Below are 15,798 nucleotides of genomic sequence, written 5' to 3'. Positions count from 1 at the left end.
TTTAACACGTTCATTGCCAAGCTAAAAATTAAAATTTCGTTTCCTGCTCCTTGAAAGTTAATCCCTTCCCTAGTAACCAACGGGCTAGTTAATTATGCAATAATGATTAAAATGTTTTATATGTATATATATATTTGTGTGTGTTTCTCAAGAAAACTAAGCATTTAAAAATTTTTCTGTAAACTTCAAAACAAACTGAGTCATTATCAAATTTTAAAAAATCCTAATATTTTAATTTAATATTGCTCTAAATCTTAAAAGTAAAAAATAATGTTACAGAAAATATTTCTGAGTAAAAACAAATTTATTTACAAAATAAAATCATGACAAATATGTGNTATATATATTTGTTTCTCAAGAAAACTATGCATTTAAAAAAATTTCAGTAAACTTCAAAACAAACTTAGTCATTATCAAATTTCAAAAAATCCTAATATTTTAATTTAGTATTGCTCTAAATCTTAAAAGTAAAAAATGTTACAGAAAATATTTCTGAGTAAAAACAAATTTATTTACAAAATAAAATCATGACAAATATGTGAAAAAGAGGTAGTCTGATTTAAATATCATCTACCTGTTTTAGTATTATTCCACTTTCTTAGTGGAATGTAATTTGAAAGATATAGTTTTTATGCAACCTTTCAACCATCCACAAAATGAAATTATGTAAACTGTTCTCACAAAAACTGCAGCCACAATCTGGTAAATATATGGGATAGGTATAAGCTGTGTTATTGGAAATATGAAATAGTCTAGTGCCAAGAAAGCTGTACAACGAACAAGCTCTATCCATGGTGCATGTGATCTGAAAAACACAAATTTTAATTAAATTTCTTACCATATGACATTAAAAAAGTTTTTTTAGGTACAGGGTGCTTTTTGCCTACTAAAGTTTGTATCATCCTCTCAACTTTTGAACAACTTTCTCTACAGTTTAAGAAAATGTGAGTAACTGTAGTAAAATAAAACTTAGCATTATAGAGCCTACTATTAGAATACTGCCGATTTAGTATTCTTATCCCAAAAGCAAGTATAAAATGAGGGGAAAACGAATTACAAAGTTGTTGATTTAGTACTGACAAACACCTTGTAAACATATGCATTGCACATTTTTTTTATTTGTAATTTCCTACACTTTCCAACAAAAAAAAAAGAAAAACAAAAATCTTTTACCACAAGATAACTTTATTTTCAATGTACAAACTTCTTATAAGTTAAAATATATAAAAGTCAAAGGTTTCTTTGATATTAGTTTGTTTTTGTTTTTTCTCTAATATCTTTCCATTAAATCTCAATGTAGAAAATCGCAAACAAACGATTGTGCATTTTAAACGCTCATTTCTCATTATTAATGTTCGGTAGGTGTCAATTTGTACTAAAAAATTACTACTCTTAAATTTTAATTCCTTTAACATTTTCTCTTACTACTCACTCAGCAGTTTTGTATGCTCAGTAGCTGTATGTGATATCATCTTGAAGCATGTACACACTACTTTTGCAACTGTAGGTGAAGCTATTAGTAAGTGAATATCTTAAGTCATGGATAAAATATTATCATTTTTAAAAACATATACATACCTAGCATCACTTAACATTCCTAAATTAGACAGAGAAAATATTTCAAAAACTATCACACCCACAACTACTGAAGTTGGCAAATCCTGTTGAGAGAAAAATAAAACAAAGATTACTTTCTGCAATTGAAACTAAGACTTATAGCTTGATAGTTGTATATGGAAACTAAATCCCCCACACCAAAATAATTTTATGACAAAATGTCTGTAATAAAAAAAGAATGTACATATGAAAACAGGGTTCATGATTTTTTTGATTTTTTTAAAAAATATCAAAGGAATCAGATTTTATTTTTTATTTTGTTTAAATACAATGTAAGAACTTTAATTTATGATTAAAAAAACTTTATAAATGCTTAAACAAAATTAAAATAATAATAAAACTTTATTATAACAATATTTTAGAAACTTAAACTTACTAAAATAATTTTTATTACAGTACATAGCTTTGAATGCATAGCAACCATTTTGAAACAAATGCATGATAAATTTAAACAAAATGAAATTGAGAATTTAAAGAATCCTAAAACAAGGTTTCAACTAACAAACCATAATTTTAAATTAAAATTGTGATTTACTTTTTTTTCCCCTCTTGATTTTTAAAATGACAAAATCAATGTTCAGATTGTGTTTATAAATGTAGTCATTCATCAAAAAATAAATAAAAATTTTATCTTTATATTTTTATATTAAAATATTCATTTTTAATCCTATATCAAAATATATAAGTTAAGCTAAAAAAAAAAAATTTTTAAAATCATGTACTCATTGGAATTTTTTTTCACAAAATTTCTTTATAGAAAATTTGATGATGTAAAAGATACTGTGAACATATTATGCGGAGAGAGAAAAGCAGTTAATAACCCTACTGCTTCAAATAGACTTTGAAAGAGTTAGAAAGGGAAGAATGACATTATATCAGGAAAAAAATATCTGAATTCACCAGCCTTTTTTTTCTTCTATTTTTTGCATTTTAGGGTAATTTCTTTTTAATATAACCTCCAGCTTTAGAAATATACATTTTCCACCAATAAAATATAATGTAAATTTTAATTTTTAAATCAAAAGGTAGAATTTTAATTAACATTTGCATTTTTTTAAAAAAAATTCATGTTTATTAATTATTTTCTACGACTATGCAAGTTTATATTATGACAGCATTAAATGTTAACTTTAATCTGTACTTTCAATCTCAAGAATCAAAAATATTTTAAAAAATGTTATTTCAAATGTGTTGGAAACCCCAGAAAGAAAGAAATTCCGTTAACTGAAATTAATTAATGCAACAATGTATTTAAAATAAATTTTAAAACGAAGAAAAGAAAATAATAAAAGTATCAATTATTTAAAAGACTGTTTTTTAACTTTTAAAATCAATATATACATTAAAAAAATCAATTGATTTAAATCAATGATTTTTTTTAAAAAATCAATTGATTTAAATCAACAAACCCTGCTTTAAAATATCTTTCAAATCAAAAATTAAATGGACTTATTAATGTGTTTTACACTTCACGTTTAAATACTTTAAAATAGAGGATGATTAATGATTGCTTCCCTTTTCTCATTTCTCTAATCAGCTATTGCATCATGATTATGATATTTCTCTTGTAATGGCTGATTATGATATAATCAGCTATTGCCTGACTTATGATTATTATAAAAATGATGCTAACTGATTTCAGATATTTTTGCAAAAAAGTTATCAAATAATTGCATGAGATACTATTGATGATGTTTGAGATATTATAATTAAAATTAAATGTTATTATTTATTTTAAGTTATGAACATCTTTTGAGTAAATCCATAAATTTAATTAAAGTTATATTTTTAGGTTTTCAAAAACATTTTTATGCACTTAATTACTTATAAATATAATTTAGTTTTTAAAAAGCGATTTTGTATATATTTTTATTTTTTTAAAAATAAAACTTTTGTATTAAAAAATTCTGTATAGGAAGAAAAAGTTCAGTAACAGATCTATATGCAAAATGTTAGCTACTCAATTGTGTTAGTTTTACAATGTAATTAAAATGCGATTAACTTATAGTTTTTATATTACCTGATGCATATGTGATACTGCAACATAACCCAGATTTAGAATTACAAAATGTAGAACAAGATACAATTTACACCACATAGGAATTTGTGGATCATACTTCTCCATTGGTGCTTTTACCTTCAAATTAACAATATTAAAGAAAAAATTAATTCAAATATACATGTCTGAATAATCTCTTAAAAGATATGAAATAAAAATATTGAACACTATATTTATCTTACATATTCTTTATCCACCATGAAAAGTTTTAAGAAAATAAAAAGTGTTTGTAGTAGTATTTCTTAATATTTAAAAACTTACTCTGATGCTGTACCATAAAATCAGAGCTGCATCACGCTAGGCTCATAAAAATTTGAAGAGATTAAGAATAAGGCATTGTATTTGATAATTTTCATCTAGGTAGGAAAATGTCGCCAAATTGGCAATTTTTAAAAAGTTTAATAACATTTATTATATTTTAGTTATCTGTTCGCTCTATCTTTAGTTATCTGTTCTTTTTGGTGGATAATTCTTAAGAACAAAATTGCATATTGAGTTTAAAATTATAACTTCAAGTACAAGGTACCTAAACAGTGGTTTTTTATTTTCCTTGGCGAAAACGCTTCAAAAAATCATAGTAAAAGAACTATTTTTAAATCAATTAATCAACAAATTATTGCCAATGAAGCGAAAAATACTTATAAAACATCTACTCTTCAAATGTTAGCTCACGCTGTCTCTGAATCGCTTCTCGATAAAATATATAAATCATATCTAAATAAAAACTTCATGTCCGTTTCTTCCAAATTGAGATTGCTAAAATTTTTATTTCGTGAATATAAGCCTAAATATGTTTATATTTATTTTAACTTTTAAACAAAATTACATTAATTAAAAAAACATTAAAAATCTTCCGTGAAAACAAGCAGATGCTACGCACAAAAATCCTTTTAAAAAAAAGAGTTAAGATCAAATAACCCAACCCTTTTCCAAAAACATTTTTTATGAGTTATGTCTTCAAAGTTATGTTAAAAACAAAGATTGAACAAAATAAAAAAAAACAAGTAACGTTTAAAGTTTAAAGCTAATTTAATATTTGTGAAAATGTGACTTAATTGCTTCTTCCAATTAGCTTTTCAGTTGTAAATAAAATAAAAAGAATTATTATATAGATTTTAGAAAACCATTATGTTACATTTCATTTATTCATATATATATATACATATAATTTTTAACTCTAAAACTAAAAAAATGTACATTTACATTAAAATTTATATTTCTCTCGTCAAGCACTCAAGAAAAGAAACTTTAGGCCCATCGTGGGCCTAAGGTTTCTGAGTATCTAAATATTTTTCAATTTAATTAAGAACTTTCGTAAATATGTAATCACAGTGATTTTTTTTTTTTTTTACTAGAACGTTTGATTGAAAATATTAAAGCGTACCCTAATGGTTAACACAGGGATGAGATTTTTCCGCTTTTTAGCGGATTTCCGCTTTTTTTACTTTTATCTCTTAAATTTCAGCTTTTTTTTTTATCAAAAATTCAGATTTTCTAAAAATTTCACCTTTTTTTTTTCATAAGTATTTCGCTTTTTCAGAAAATTCACCGATTTTCAAAGAGAAACAGAAAATTCAAACTACATAGCTACCAATCCTTTCTCGTTTTTGCCTATTTTAGCTATTCCCCCCCCCCCCTTTTACTCGCAGCAGATAAGATTTTCCGAATTTTTTACCCGCACTCCAGATAGATCCGATTTTCGTAGTTCAAACGACGCTGCTTCTGACAAGCCTTTTAGAGGTCCCAAGCCTGGAATCCGCTAATATCTCGATTCTTATTCACACGATTTTAATATCAAACATAGCTTTTCATATTTACGTGTTGCGATTCTTATTCTCGCGATTTGAATATTGTACGTTGCGATTCTTATTTACGAGATTAAAAAATACGATATTGTGATTCGTATTTACGCCTTTTTAAACCCCTATGTAGCGATTCGTATTCACGCAAGTTTAAAATTCAATGTCTTGATTTGCTCATGCGGTTTATAATATCAAACATTGATTTTCGTATTTATATAAAATCGATTCGTATTTATTTCGATTTTAAAATAAGGCATTGGGATTCGCATTCACGCATTCTAAAAATTATGCATCATAATTCTTATTTATGCAATCTAAAAATTAAGCATCATGATTCGTATTTAAGTGATCTAAAAATTATGAATCATGATTTGTATTGACGCATTTTAAAAATTCTATATCCCAGTTTGTATTTTCTCATTTTCAAAATCGTATATCTAGTTTATATAACCAGGGTTTNTACTACAGAAAGTGTTTGTTTGAGAATTGATAATGAGAATTGGCTTCCTATTCTTAAAAAAAAAAAAATTAATATTTTTTTTATTTTCAGAAAACAGATCTACACGATTTATGGAAAAAAAATTAAAGTTATCGAGGGATTAGAAAAAAAAAATTCGAGAAATCAAGGTTTTTTTAACATTGAGTGTATAGGAAATTTGAAGGGAATTTTTTTCTTCTTTGAGATATCGAAAAATTCGTGAAGTCGAGGTTTGACTGTATATATAATTTTTAACTCTAAAACTAAAAAAATTTACATTTACATTAAAATTTATATTTCTCTCGTCAAACACTCAAGAAAAGAAACTTTAGGCCCATCGTGGGCTTAAGGTTTCTGAGTATCTAAATATTTTTCAATTTAATTAAAAACTTTCGTAAATATGTAACCACAGTGAATTTTTTTTTACTGAAAAGTTTGAATGAAAATATTAAAGCGTACCCTAATGGTTAACACAAAATCAGGCTCATTATAAACAAAGGTATGCATAAAAACATATTATTAATTACATAAACATCTTTCACATTTTTAATCAGTTTTTAGAAACTAACTTTCAAGATTATGAAAAAAACCAAGAATGATGATTCTTCTTAAATGATTCGTGAAATCATTTTACCTAAATTAGTCTGAATAGCTTAAATATTATCAAAATATAATTACACTCTTACATCAGGTATATCTTCTATTTGTCCATGCCAAGGTAGTCCGGGTGCCCATCCAGGACCTTTGAATATGACAGAGAGCTTGTTCCGGAAACCTTCAGTAATCCAGAAAGTTCTCCATATATGAAGAAAATGACACAACTATAAATATAGCATAGAGTTAAAGTATCTTGTGATGAGATATCAAGCTAAAAAAATTATTTTTAATTATAATAATTAAAAAATTACTTTCTTCAAAGAAGTATTTTGATATGCATATTATGAACATTTATTTTGAATTAATTAGTTGAAAAAATATGAACACTGTTAAAATATATTGGATGTTGCATCTTTATATTAAGATTGTAGCAACATTGCTGCAACGTTAAAAAAGTGCCAAAGTTGAACTATGTTTGAAAATTCGTATTTTAAACTTAATTACACAATTCTTTTACTGAAATGTGGTTCAAATTAGCACGTTATTATGATTACAACTAAAATGCTCAAAAGCATTATTCTAAATGCCTTTATTATGTTACTTGATTAAAAACTAATCTGCTTCGAAAAATTGGAAATAACACTACTCAACATGTTTCGGACGCTCAAAAATAAGTGGCTGTTTCAAAGGCTTCTCAGACTGGAATAAAAAAAAAACAAAAGTGATTCGAAATAAAATAAAAAAACATAAAGTTTCTAACAGAAAATGGAAAAAATAAAGGTGTGAAACAAAACTAGAAAAAACCACAGTAGCTGAGAGAGAAAGAAAATAAAAAAGAAGAAGAACTGCAGTGGGCATTCCATGCTCAATGGAGAGTTGGTGAGTAACTAATCTCGCTAACAGGGCCGTAACTACGCCGGGGCAGCAGGGGCACCGCCCCGGGGCCCCGACGGTCAAGGGGGCCCCATATGAAGTGTTAAGATAGAGTTGATGAAAATTTTCTTTTTGTAATTGCGTACCTACTATAACATAAAGGGAAGGGTAAAAAACTGTAAACCACCTTTTCGCGAATTATTTCCCTTTCTCAAAAGAACAAACACATTTTGCAGAGAAGGGGAAAGACCACAGCTGGTTGATTGTTAACACTTTCTGTATATTGCACTTCTGGTTTACTTAGTTGCTTCCTCTACTATCTAGCGTCAGATCCAGTGGCGTGCCAACCAGGAGGAGGCATAGGGCCCCTCTAAAATTTAAGTGATGGGCAAACGATGCGTTTCGCCCCTCCTGAAATTTAGACACTTACGAAAATAAAGTAAAATCGGTAATTTTGAAAAAAAAAAATTTCAATTTTGAAGCTATTTTTGAAGTAGAAAACTTTATATATTCCTCTAACATTTATGTGCTTTGCCTCTTCTGATATTTAGTAATTCGCCAAGACGAAGTCTAGTAAAATAGGTAATTTTAGAGAAAAAAAAAAGCTATTCTTCCTCAGTTTGGAAGATATACAATATTACTACAATAAACTAAAAAATAATTTTCATTTTTATAATGGTTTTGTCTTGAAAAGACCTTCCTTACGATATAGTAACCGGATTCAACAAGTTTATAAAATTGGTATTTTGTGATTAGCATTATATTTAGAGGAAAAGGAGGCTACTGTGGACATGGGGGACAAAAGTAGACAACATGAACAGCTTTTCCCCCCCCCCTAGTCATATTTCCTCTGTGAGATGTTATAAATTGGTACCTTTTACATACAGTGAACCAAAAATGTACCACCCTGAATAACTTTTGATTTAATGATTGGATCTTCACGTTCTAGGACTCCATCTTAATAATTCGAGGGTATGACTTCAAATATGCAAATTAATTAGCGCACGATATTTTATTTTAAGTTACGCAATCAGACACTAAAACATACTTTCTCTGAATAAACATAACTTTTGTTCAACAATTTCGATTTTCTAACCCCCGTAATATAGGAGGTAGCTTTAATCTGGGAAATATGGTCCCAATAGTTGCGTCGGGTGAGCTATCCAAAGTTTGAACCCCCAAATGTTAATATTTTTTTTTTTGTATTTCACTACAGATCGAGAGCTTTTTAAGGGAATCGAAAAATTTTTGCACACGATTCTGATGTTGTTGATCATTTACGTCGCACTAGTGCTGCACAATAAGCTATTGGCGACGGTCTGGGAAACATCCCTTGAGGTGTGATCCTCTGCAGAGGGGATGGCACCCCCGCTTCGGTAGCCCGGCGACCTGCACGCTATGTCGAACACTTTATGGTAGACCAGTTTAACGAGGACCAAAACCGCACACCCTCGGTCCCTACGCAGACTGATCCAAGTGATCACCACCTGCACACTGACCGCAGCCAGGGATGCTTGACTTCGATGATCTGCTGGGAAGTGTGTCTTAACGATCACTCCACTTCGGGATAATAATAATTTGAAAACTTTTGAATCATAAGGCATATAATTTTTTTTCCGTATCATTTTAAAGTATATAATTTCACTTGGAAAATACAAATTTGAGCGCAATTGGTTGATTAGTTCCTGAGAAATCGAGTCTTATAAGTACGACTTTTTTAAAATTTAATTTCTCAGGATTAATCGATTTCGCTGAAATTTTGTATTTTGCCATGTGGAAAACTTACACTGTTTTGTAATCCAATTTATATGAGAACAAATAACTTGTTTTCATAAATATATTCGATAACATAATACATAAGTAGCTAAAATGACGGTTAGATATGGAGTACGGAAAGTTTTTGAAATAGCCCCCTCCAAAAATTTTTGCCCCAGAGCCCCGAGGGGTGAAGTTACGGCACTGCTCGCTAACAAGGGGATCGGCATCAAAATGAACTGAGGTGGAAATCATTTTGGTATTGTCAAAATTGAATTTATTCCCAAGATAGATTATTTAATACCTTTATTATGGTCAAATATTGCACCTATTTAGAGTATAGGAACAACAACTATTTCCTACCTGTATATAGATCGGTTCAAATGTATTTATGGGATGCGTTAATCCATAGACCACTTTCTCTCCTTCAGGTTCAAATGTTCCAAACATTCGATCCCATATTATAAGAGTACCACCATAGTTTTTGTCGATGCAGTATCTGTTTCTTCCTAAGGAACATGATTTATCAGTCAGAAAGAAATTACATTTAAAATTTATTTTTGCAAATGTTTAATTTTCTTACCATGGTGTACTCTGTGGTGACTTGCAGTATTGAATATATATTCTAAAGGACCTAAGGAATTTATAGTCTATAAGAAAAAGAAAAAAATTAGCTGATGAATTATAACAGATTCAGTTTAACACTGAAGGGACACTTGTGTCTATTTCCTTTCTGACTCTCTAATTACAAGCAAAAATATAATTTGGTATTTTTTTATTATAATAAAAAACAGTTACTAAAAAAATTCTGTCAAATTATCGGAATTATATTTGTACCAAAATATAATATCGGAAAAAAGTAGTTCGAAAAAATACATTTGTTCATGCACATTCAAAAATTTATCAATAATTGATTTGATAAATTAAAGAAATTTCAATGATGAATAATTGTTTCTCTTAGATCTAAATAAGTGTGAATTTAAAAAAAATTTTGTTTGGAAGTGAGTCTCGTTTAGAAGATTTTGCCTATGACGCAGAAAAAGACAACAGTGTTACACGCTGTATTTCATAAAAATATATTATTAAAATGCTACGTATAATATTTTTCACTTATTTTGACCTAAATTAATACAAAATAGTGATGTAAAATATGTTTAACCCACGATCCGTCTACCACTGAGAATATTTTGCGTCAGCACTGTGCTTTGGGGTCGGTGCCAGCCTGGTGTGGAATTCGTATCAACCAGCCATCTCTGGAATTCGAATCAAGTTCACCTCATTGGAAAACGAACGCTTTTTACTTTGATCCTCCGCTGCTTTTTACAATTTATTGTAATATATCTCACGATGAATATCGGATGAACCATAGTTATCGACTATAATAATATCATGATTATTATCAACAATAACGCTGTCTGTGGTCTCGATAACGAGAATTATAAAATACGGTAACACCACAGTAATAATCAAGAACGATAAATTTTTAATGCGATGGTAACAGGAGCGTTATCAATAACAATAAATATAGTTTTCAATATCATTGTTGATAAATTATTATTATTGTTAATTATATCGTTTTCAATATAATTGCTGTTTTCAATAATATTGTGAGTTTTGATAAATTTAATTTGATTAACAAGGATATTGATTGCTGTGAAAATAATGTAAATTAATTGCATTGAAAAATAACGCTGTACAGCACTATTGATTATATTTCTAAATCCTTAAGAGAGGCATTAAACATTATTAACTTACTTCAGTGTGTATCCAAAACTGATACAGTAGGTTTAATTCTGTGTGGACTAGGTAAATACTTGGAGGTATTGCTAGAGCCAATGGCACATAGAAAAACTAGAATACATTGAAAAATTCACATTAAAGAAATTTTTTTTTTTTCAAATACACATAAGAAACGTAAAAAAAAATTAAGAACAGAGTTTATTGATTCTGAATGACAAATAATAATAAAAATCGTATATTTAAGTTATTTAAAAAAAACTAGACAAATATCAAATTAAAACAGTTAAGAAACCTATGTTATATCAATAAAGGGTTAGAAATTCAGTGATAGGAAAAATAAGCTAAGTTTGGGAGTGTTTTTCAAGGAAACAATAGCATATTAATCAAAAATATTTTTTTTAAAAAATAGATAAATGAAAGAACTTTATTATAATAGTGGTGAACTGTAAAAATTAGTTTCGTTAAATGGCGATTTTATCTGGTTTGTGCAAAAACTCTTTAAATTAAGGTTGACGTACAAAACGTATGGCATTAATTTGGAATTAGTAACTGGAAAGAACAATTAAGTTAGGAGAGAGAATGTAGGTATATACAGCTTCTCTTGAAGCTAATATCGGCACAATTTTCTCATCTGATTAAAAAATATCAAATTTTTCATTGCTGATAAATTCCGTTTGGCGATAAACTTCGCTTTTAGCTGTCTGGGGTCGATTAAAACATTGTCATCAGACACATAAGTCCTATAGAAATCTGAGCCTTCAAGCCATTCCGAATTTTGATTGGCGATAGATATTATTTTATGATAAAATGACAATAAATGCTGCTAATAGTGGGTGAGTTGAAAATTGAACCTAGTTTGTCTTTAGGCACTGAGGAGTTTTGTGCTCTCTGGGCTGTCTAAAAAAAATGCCTAATTTTTTATTGTCAAATAAATTTTATTTATAAAATGACAATAAACGCTGCTTGTAACGGCCAGCCAGAATACGATTGAATTAATATTATTGTCAGACACAGAGGTGCAGTTACAATTTAAGCTTTCTAGTTATTCGAAATGAAGACGGAATTCTGATTGGCGATAAAATCATAATACATGCTGCCTGTGGCAGTCTAGAGACGATTGAAACTTTTATTGTCGACAGAAAGGTGCAGTTTGAGCATTCAAGCAGTCCGGAATTTCAACTGTAAAATCCCATCGTCATAAACACGAAATCAAATTGTTAATAAAAACGTAGTGAGAATATTTTACTGAACATAGGGTGAAATTTATTTTTTCAGGGCTACGTTGTAACAATGAAACTTACCATATAGCTATAAAATTTGTCCATGACTTATAACTATATACTTATGCATAGTAAATAAGTGAAAATAGTATTTATTAAATGTGTTTTATTCATCAAGCTATTCAATCCTACTTCTAATTTTTGTCATGCGAAACATTCTTTCTAAGACTCGTTTTATTTTATAGTTGTAGTCTTCTAAGGTCCTCCATGCGTTTTATGGTTTTAAGCACACATTACGTCTATCATAGTTATCTATAAGCATAGTTATATATAGCTATTAAAGCCATTGGGAATTATCCATAAGTGAGCTATAAGAAAAAGTTTAGTAGACATCAATATTTGATCCACGATGTCTAATGGATCATGTGGACGAATTCTAGACGTCTAATGGATGAATGACATATTATTTATATTTAATTATATTTAAAAAAAATTCTTAAAATTATATTTAGAATTGTATATAAATATCAAGACATTTAATTTAAAATGTAACTTCTTCGCGGCAGCTTTTCTTTCTTATTTTGCGCAAATGTTTAAAGCAAAATTTAATTTCGGTGAAATGAAAATATTGGGTTAAAGTAGTTTCAAGCAAGCTTTGACCCAACATTTTAAACGCTCTCTTTTTTTAATGGCCATTTAAACTTCAATCAAATACTAAAAACAGAAATATGCGACAAGTACTTATGTGGAAAGCTTATCTATAACATTTCCTTTTTTACTGGCTCAAATTTCGCAAAAATACAGGTTTTTGATTCTTAAAAGGAATGTATTTTATTTGGAACATTATTGGTCATCCAGAACAAAACGTAACTGTTCTCTTACCGATAGAAAGTAGCCTTGGAAAACAGATTGTCTTAAAGCCGTCGATAAATTATATTCCTCAGAACTATGATGAACTTGATGAGCAGCCCACAGAAAATTAATTTCTAAAATTGAAAAAGTTATGCTACAATCAGTTATTCTACAGACTAAGTAATTTGCAAAAAGAAAACTGTTCAAGATCTATAGGGTGATCTGTTAAAGTCAGTGGCGCACCAAGAATATCATTCTAGGGGGGGGGGGGTTAAAATTGATTATCTTAGTTTTACTGAATAATGAACACTAAAATATTTTCAATATTATTGAAATAATTTTTTTTAAAAATTCTTTAAAATGATAGTTATTTTTCATTTATAAATTAAATTTATTACGCAGCGAATAAAATATTTATTAATGTACATTGATAAAATACAAAAGATATGGGTTGAGTAAAAATAAAGAAAAAATTCCATACTTTAATTTTTAACTTTAGTCCATTTTTTCATGAAGTAGATTCAGAAACAGCAATTTCATAATAATATGGAACGCCTTCAATAACTTTTGATCTACTGATCGGAACTTCCACGTACTCAAACTTAATGATGACAGGGGTGACCTCAAACATGCTAATTAATTAGTCAAACGATATTTTAATTACGCAATCTGGAAAATATGGTCTCGATAGTTTGGTCAAGAGAGCGGTTGAAAGTTTGAACCCCTTAATGTTAATTTTTCTTTTTGTGTATTTCGCCATATCTGGATAACTTTTTAAGCGAATCGAAAAAATTTTGCAAGTAAAATTAGTTTATCCAAAGATAATTTTTAATATAATTATTTACTATTATTATTTTTTATAAATTGTTATAAAGAATTTAATTTTATATGGCAAAGTATAAAATTTAAACTAAATAGGTCGAAAGGTTTCTGAGAAATCGAATTTTAAGGATACGACTTTTTTAAAATTCAACTTCTCAGCAACTATTCGACCGATTTAAAGCAAATTGTGCATTTTACCAAATAAAATTTAATTCTTTAAAAGTATTTAAAAATTTGTATATAAATAATAATAAATAATTATTAAAAAAAAAATTTGAATTGAGTTACCGTTGAATAAACGAATTTTATAATATTGTGCAAAGCATTTTCCAATCGCTTTCAAAAAGTTCTTGAGGCATACTCAAAAAGAAAAATTAACTCCAACAATCAAGAAATAATAAGAGTCCAAACTTTCGACGGCTCTCCTGATCAAGTTATTGGGACTATTATTTTCCGGATTGCGGCCACCCCTCATATTTTGCCGGTTAGGAATTTAAACTCGTCGAAAAAAATGTAGGCTTTTTCAGAAAAAGTACACTTGTATACATTTCTTTAAAAATCCGATCGTTAGATCAAAAGTTATTCAGGGCATTCAGTTATTTTTCTTTTTCTCGCACTGTACGTGAGAGCTAGACCGTTTAACGTGTTTAGTGAAATGGAGTTTTTAAAATCATGAATGTGAAAAATGACCGTTCAATGTTATAACTGGCAATGTAGCCATTATGGTCAATTAAGTGAATATACCAGGGAAAAGTGACTTATTACAGAGGCAAAGAGCGTCGATAGCACTCACTGGTTTTTTACCAGAAGATGCCAAAAATTGGCTCCACGAAATTAACTCATCCGTAATATATTTTTATCTAAATCATGAAATATTTTCAAGTATGTTATTTTTATCACTATTTTCTCCGTTATTAATAATTGAAATTGCTGTAGTAAATTCTATAAATTTGGCATCATTTAAAATTTCACCCAAAAAAAGGTTGTTCGTTTTAAGTCTGCAGAAATATTATTCCTTATTGTCCGTCAGTACGCGGCTTAGTTACTTGAATACCAAATTTATTTCTTCGACTTCTTAACGATTGGAGTACTTAATAAAATGATAAAAACTAAGGCATTAGTAAAATTTTTAATTTTTTTTTTTTTTTTTTGCTAGTTTAAGAATCAGATATTGTTACAAACGAATCAACGAAATAAAGTGATTTCATTTTTTTCTTCTAATTATATTGGAGAGAAATATATAATTATATTACTCTGATATTGCAGGGAAATTAAAATCTAAAATAATGCTCTAATCAAAGACTTATTTACTACTTCAGGCATGCACGGGTTGCATTTCACTTACATAATGGAAGAAACTGATGAATAATGGACATAGGGTTAAACCATAAGTCACTTCCTCAACATATGTTTGGTTTCCAAAATACAGTCAAACCCCGCTATAGTGAACTCCCGGATATAGTGAACGAAATGTTCGGTCCCGTGCCTTGCTATACACGTATAATGTTATTTTTTGTGGATATAGTGAACCAAAAATGTGAGGAAGTTGGATATAATGAACTTTTTTCTGCCTTCAACTGATTTTTTTTTTTTTGTAATAAGTTTGAAATTTCTACTTCAAAATAAATACATATACCAGTGTTTAAAACCTACTATAGAGGGGAATGTAGCGATAAGCATTTTTTCTTGTTTGCTTCTTTTATTTCACTTTCCAATCTCTAAACAAACCAAGCAGATGTTTCTAACCCAGGCAGATGATGCACCTATAAGGTGTCAGTGGGATCAATATGCATTTTCTGTCAGATTGAATGAGTAATTATTCATAATTGGTCAAAGGGATGGACACTTACATGTGTTGATAAGGCCCTCATTTCAACTCCTCTTTGCTCTCAGTTCAGTTAAAAAAAATTGCAAACAAGTGTCTCAAATTTAACTATGGCGACCAGTAAACGTAAAACGTTCTCCATTGATGATAAAATGGAC

The 15,798-nt window shown here is 28.7% G+C and overlaps 1 protein-coding gene across 5 annotated transcripts in view; it reads right to left on the bottom strand.

Annotated features, from left to right (window-relative positions):
* Positions 1 to 489: 489 nt before the first annotated feature.
* The window catches only part of LOC107450414 (alkylglycerol monooxygenase), a 31,539-nt gene continuing 16,230 nt past the window's right edge, over positions 490 to 15,798 (bottom strand). For all 5 annotated transcript variants that reach the window (XM_071178620.1, XM_043047364.2, XM_043047366.2 and 2 more), the window contains exons 5-12: positions 13,024 to 13,127; positions 10,937 to 11,032; positions 9,765 to 9,831; positions 9,545 to 9,690; positions 6,643 to 6,777; positions 3,638 to 3,754; positions 1,579 to 1,661; positions 490 to 805 (exon numbers count right to left, since the gene is read on the bottom strand). In XM_071178620.1, the coding sequence (XP_071034721.1) occupies positions 586 to 805; positions 1,579 to 1,661; positions 3,638 to 3,754; positions 6,643 to 6,777; positions 9,545 to 9,690; positions 9,765 to 9,831; positions 10,937 to 11,032; positions 13,024 to 13,127 (968 nt within the window). In that variant the 3' untranslated portion in view covers positions 490 to 585. The remainder of the gene's footprint in view (positions 806 to 1,578; positions 1,662 to 3,637; positions 3,755 to 6,642; positions 6,778 to 9,544; positions 9,691 to 9,764; positions 9,832 to 10,936; positions 11,033 to 13,023; positions 13,128 to 15,798) is intronic.

The sequence above is a fragment of the Parasteatoda tepidariorum genome, chromosome 3 (genome assembly GCF_043381705.1).
Source record: "Parasteatoda tepidariorum isolate YZ-2023 chromosome 3, CAS_Ptep_4.0, whole genome shotgun sequence".
Taxonomy (NCBI): Eukaryota; Metazoa; Arthropoda; class Arachnida; order Araneae; family Theridiidae; genus Parasteatoda; species Parasteatoda tepidariorum.
Note: the sequence above shows the minus strand (reverse complement) of the source record. Positions and strands in the feature narration are given on the sequence as shown.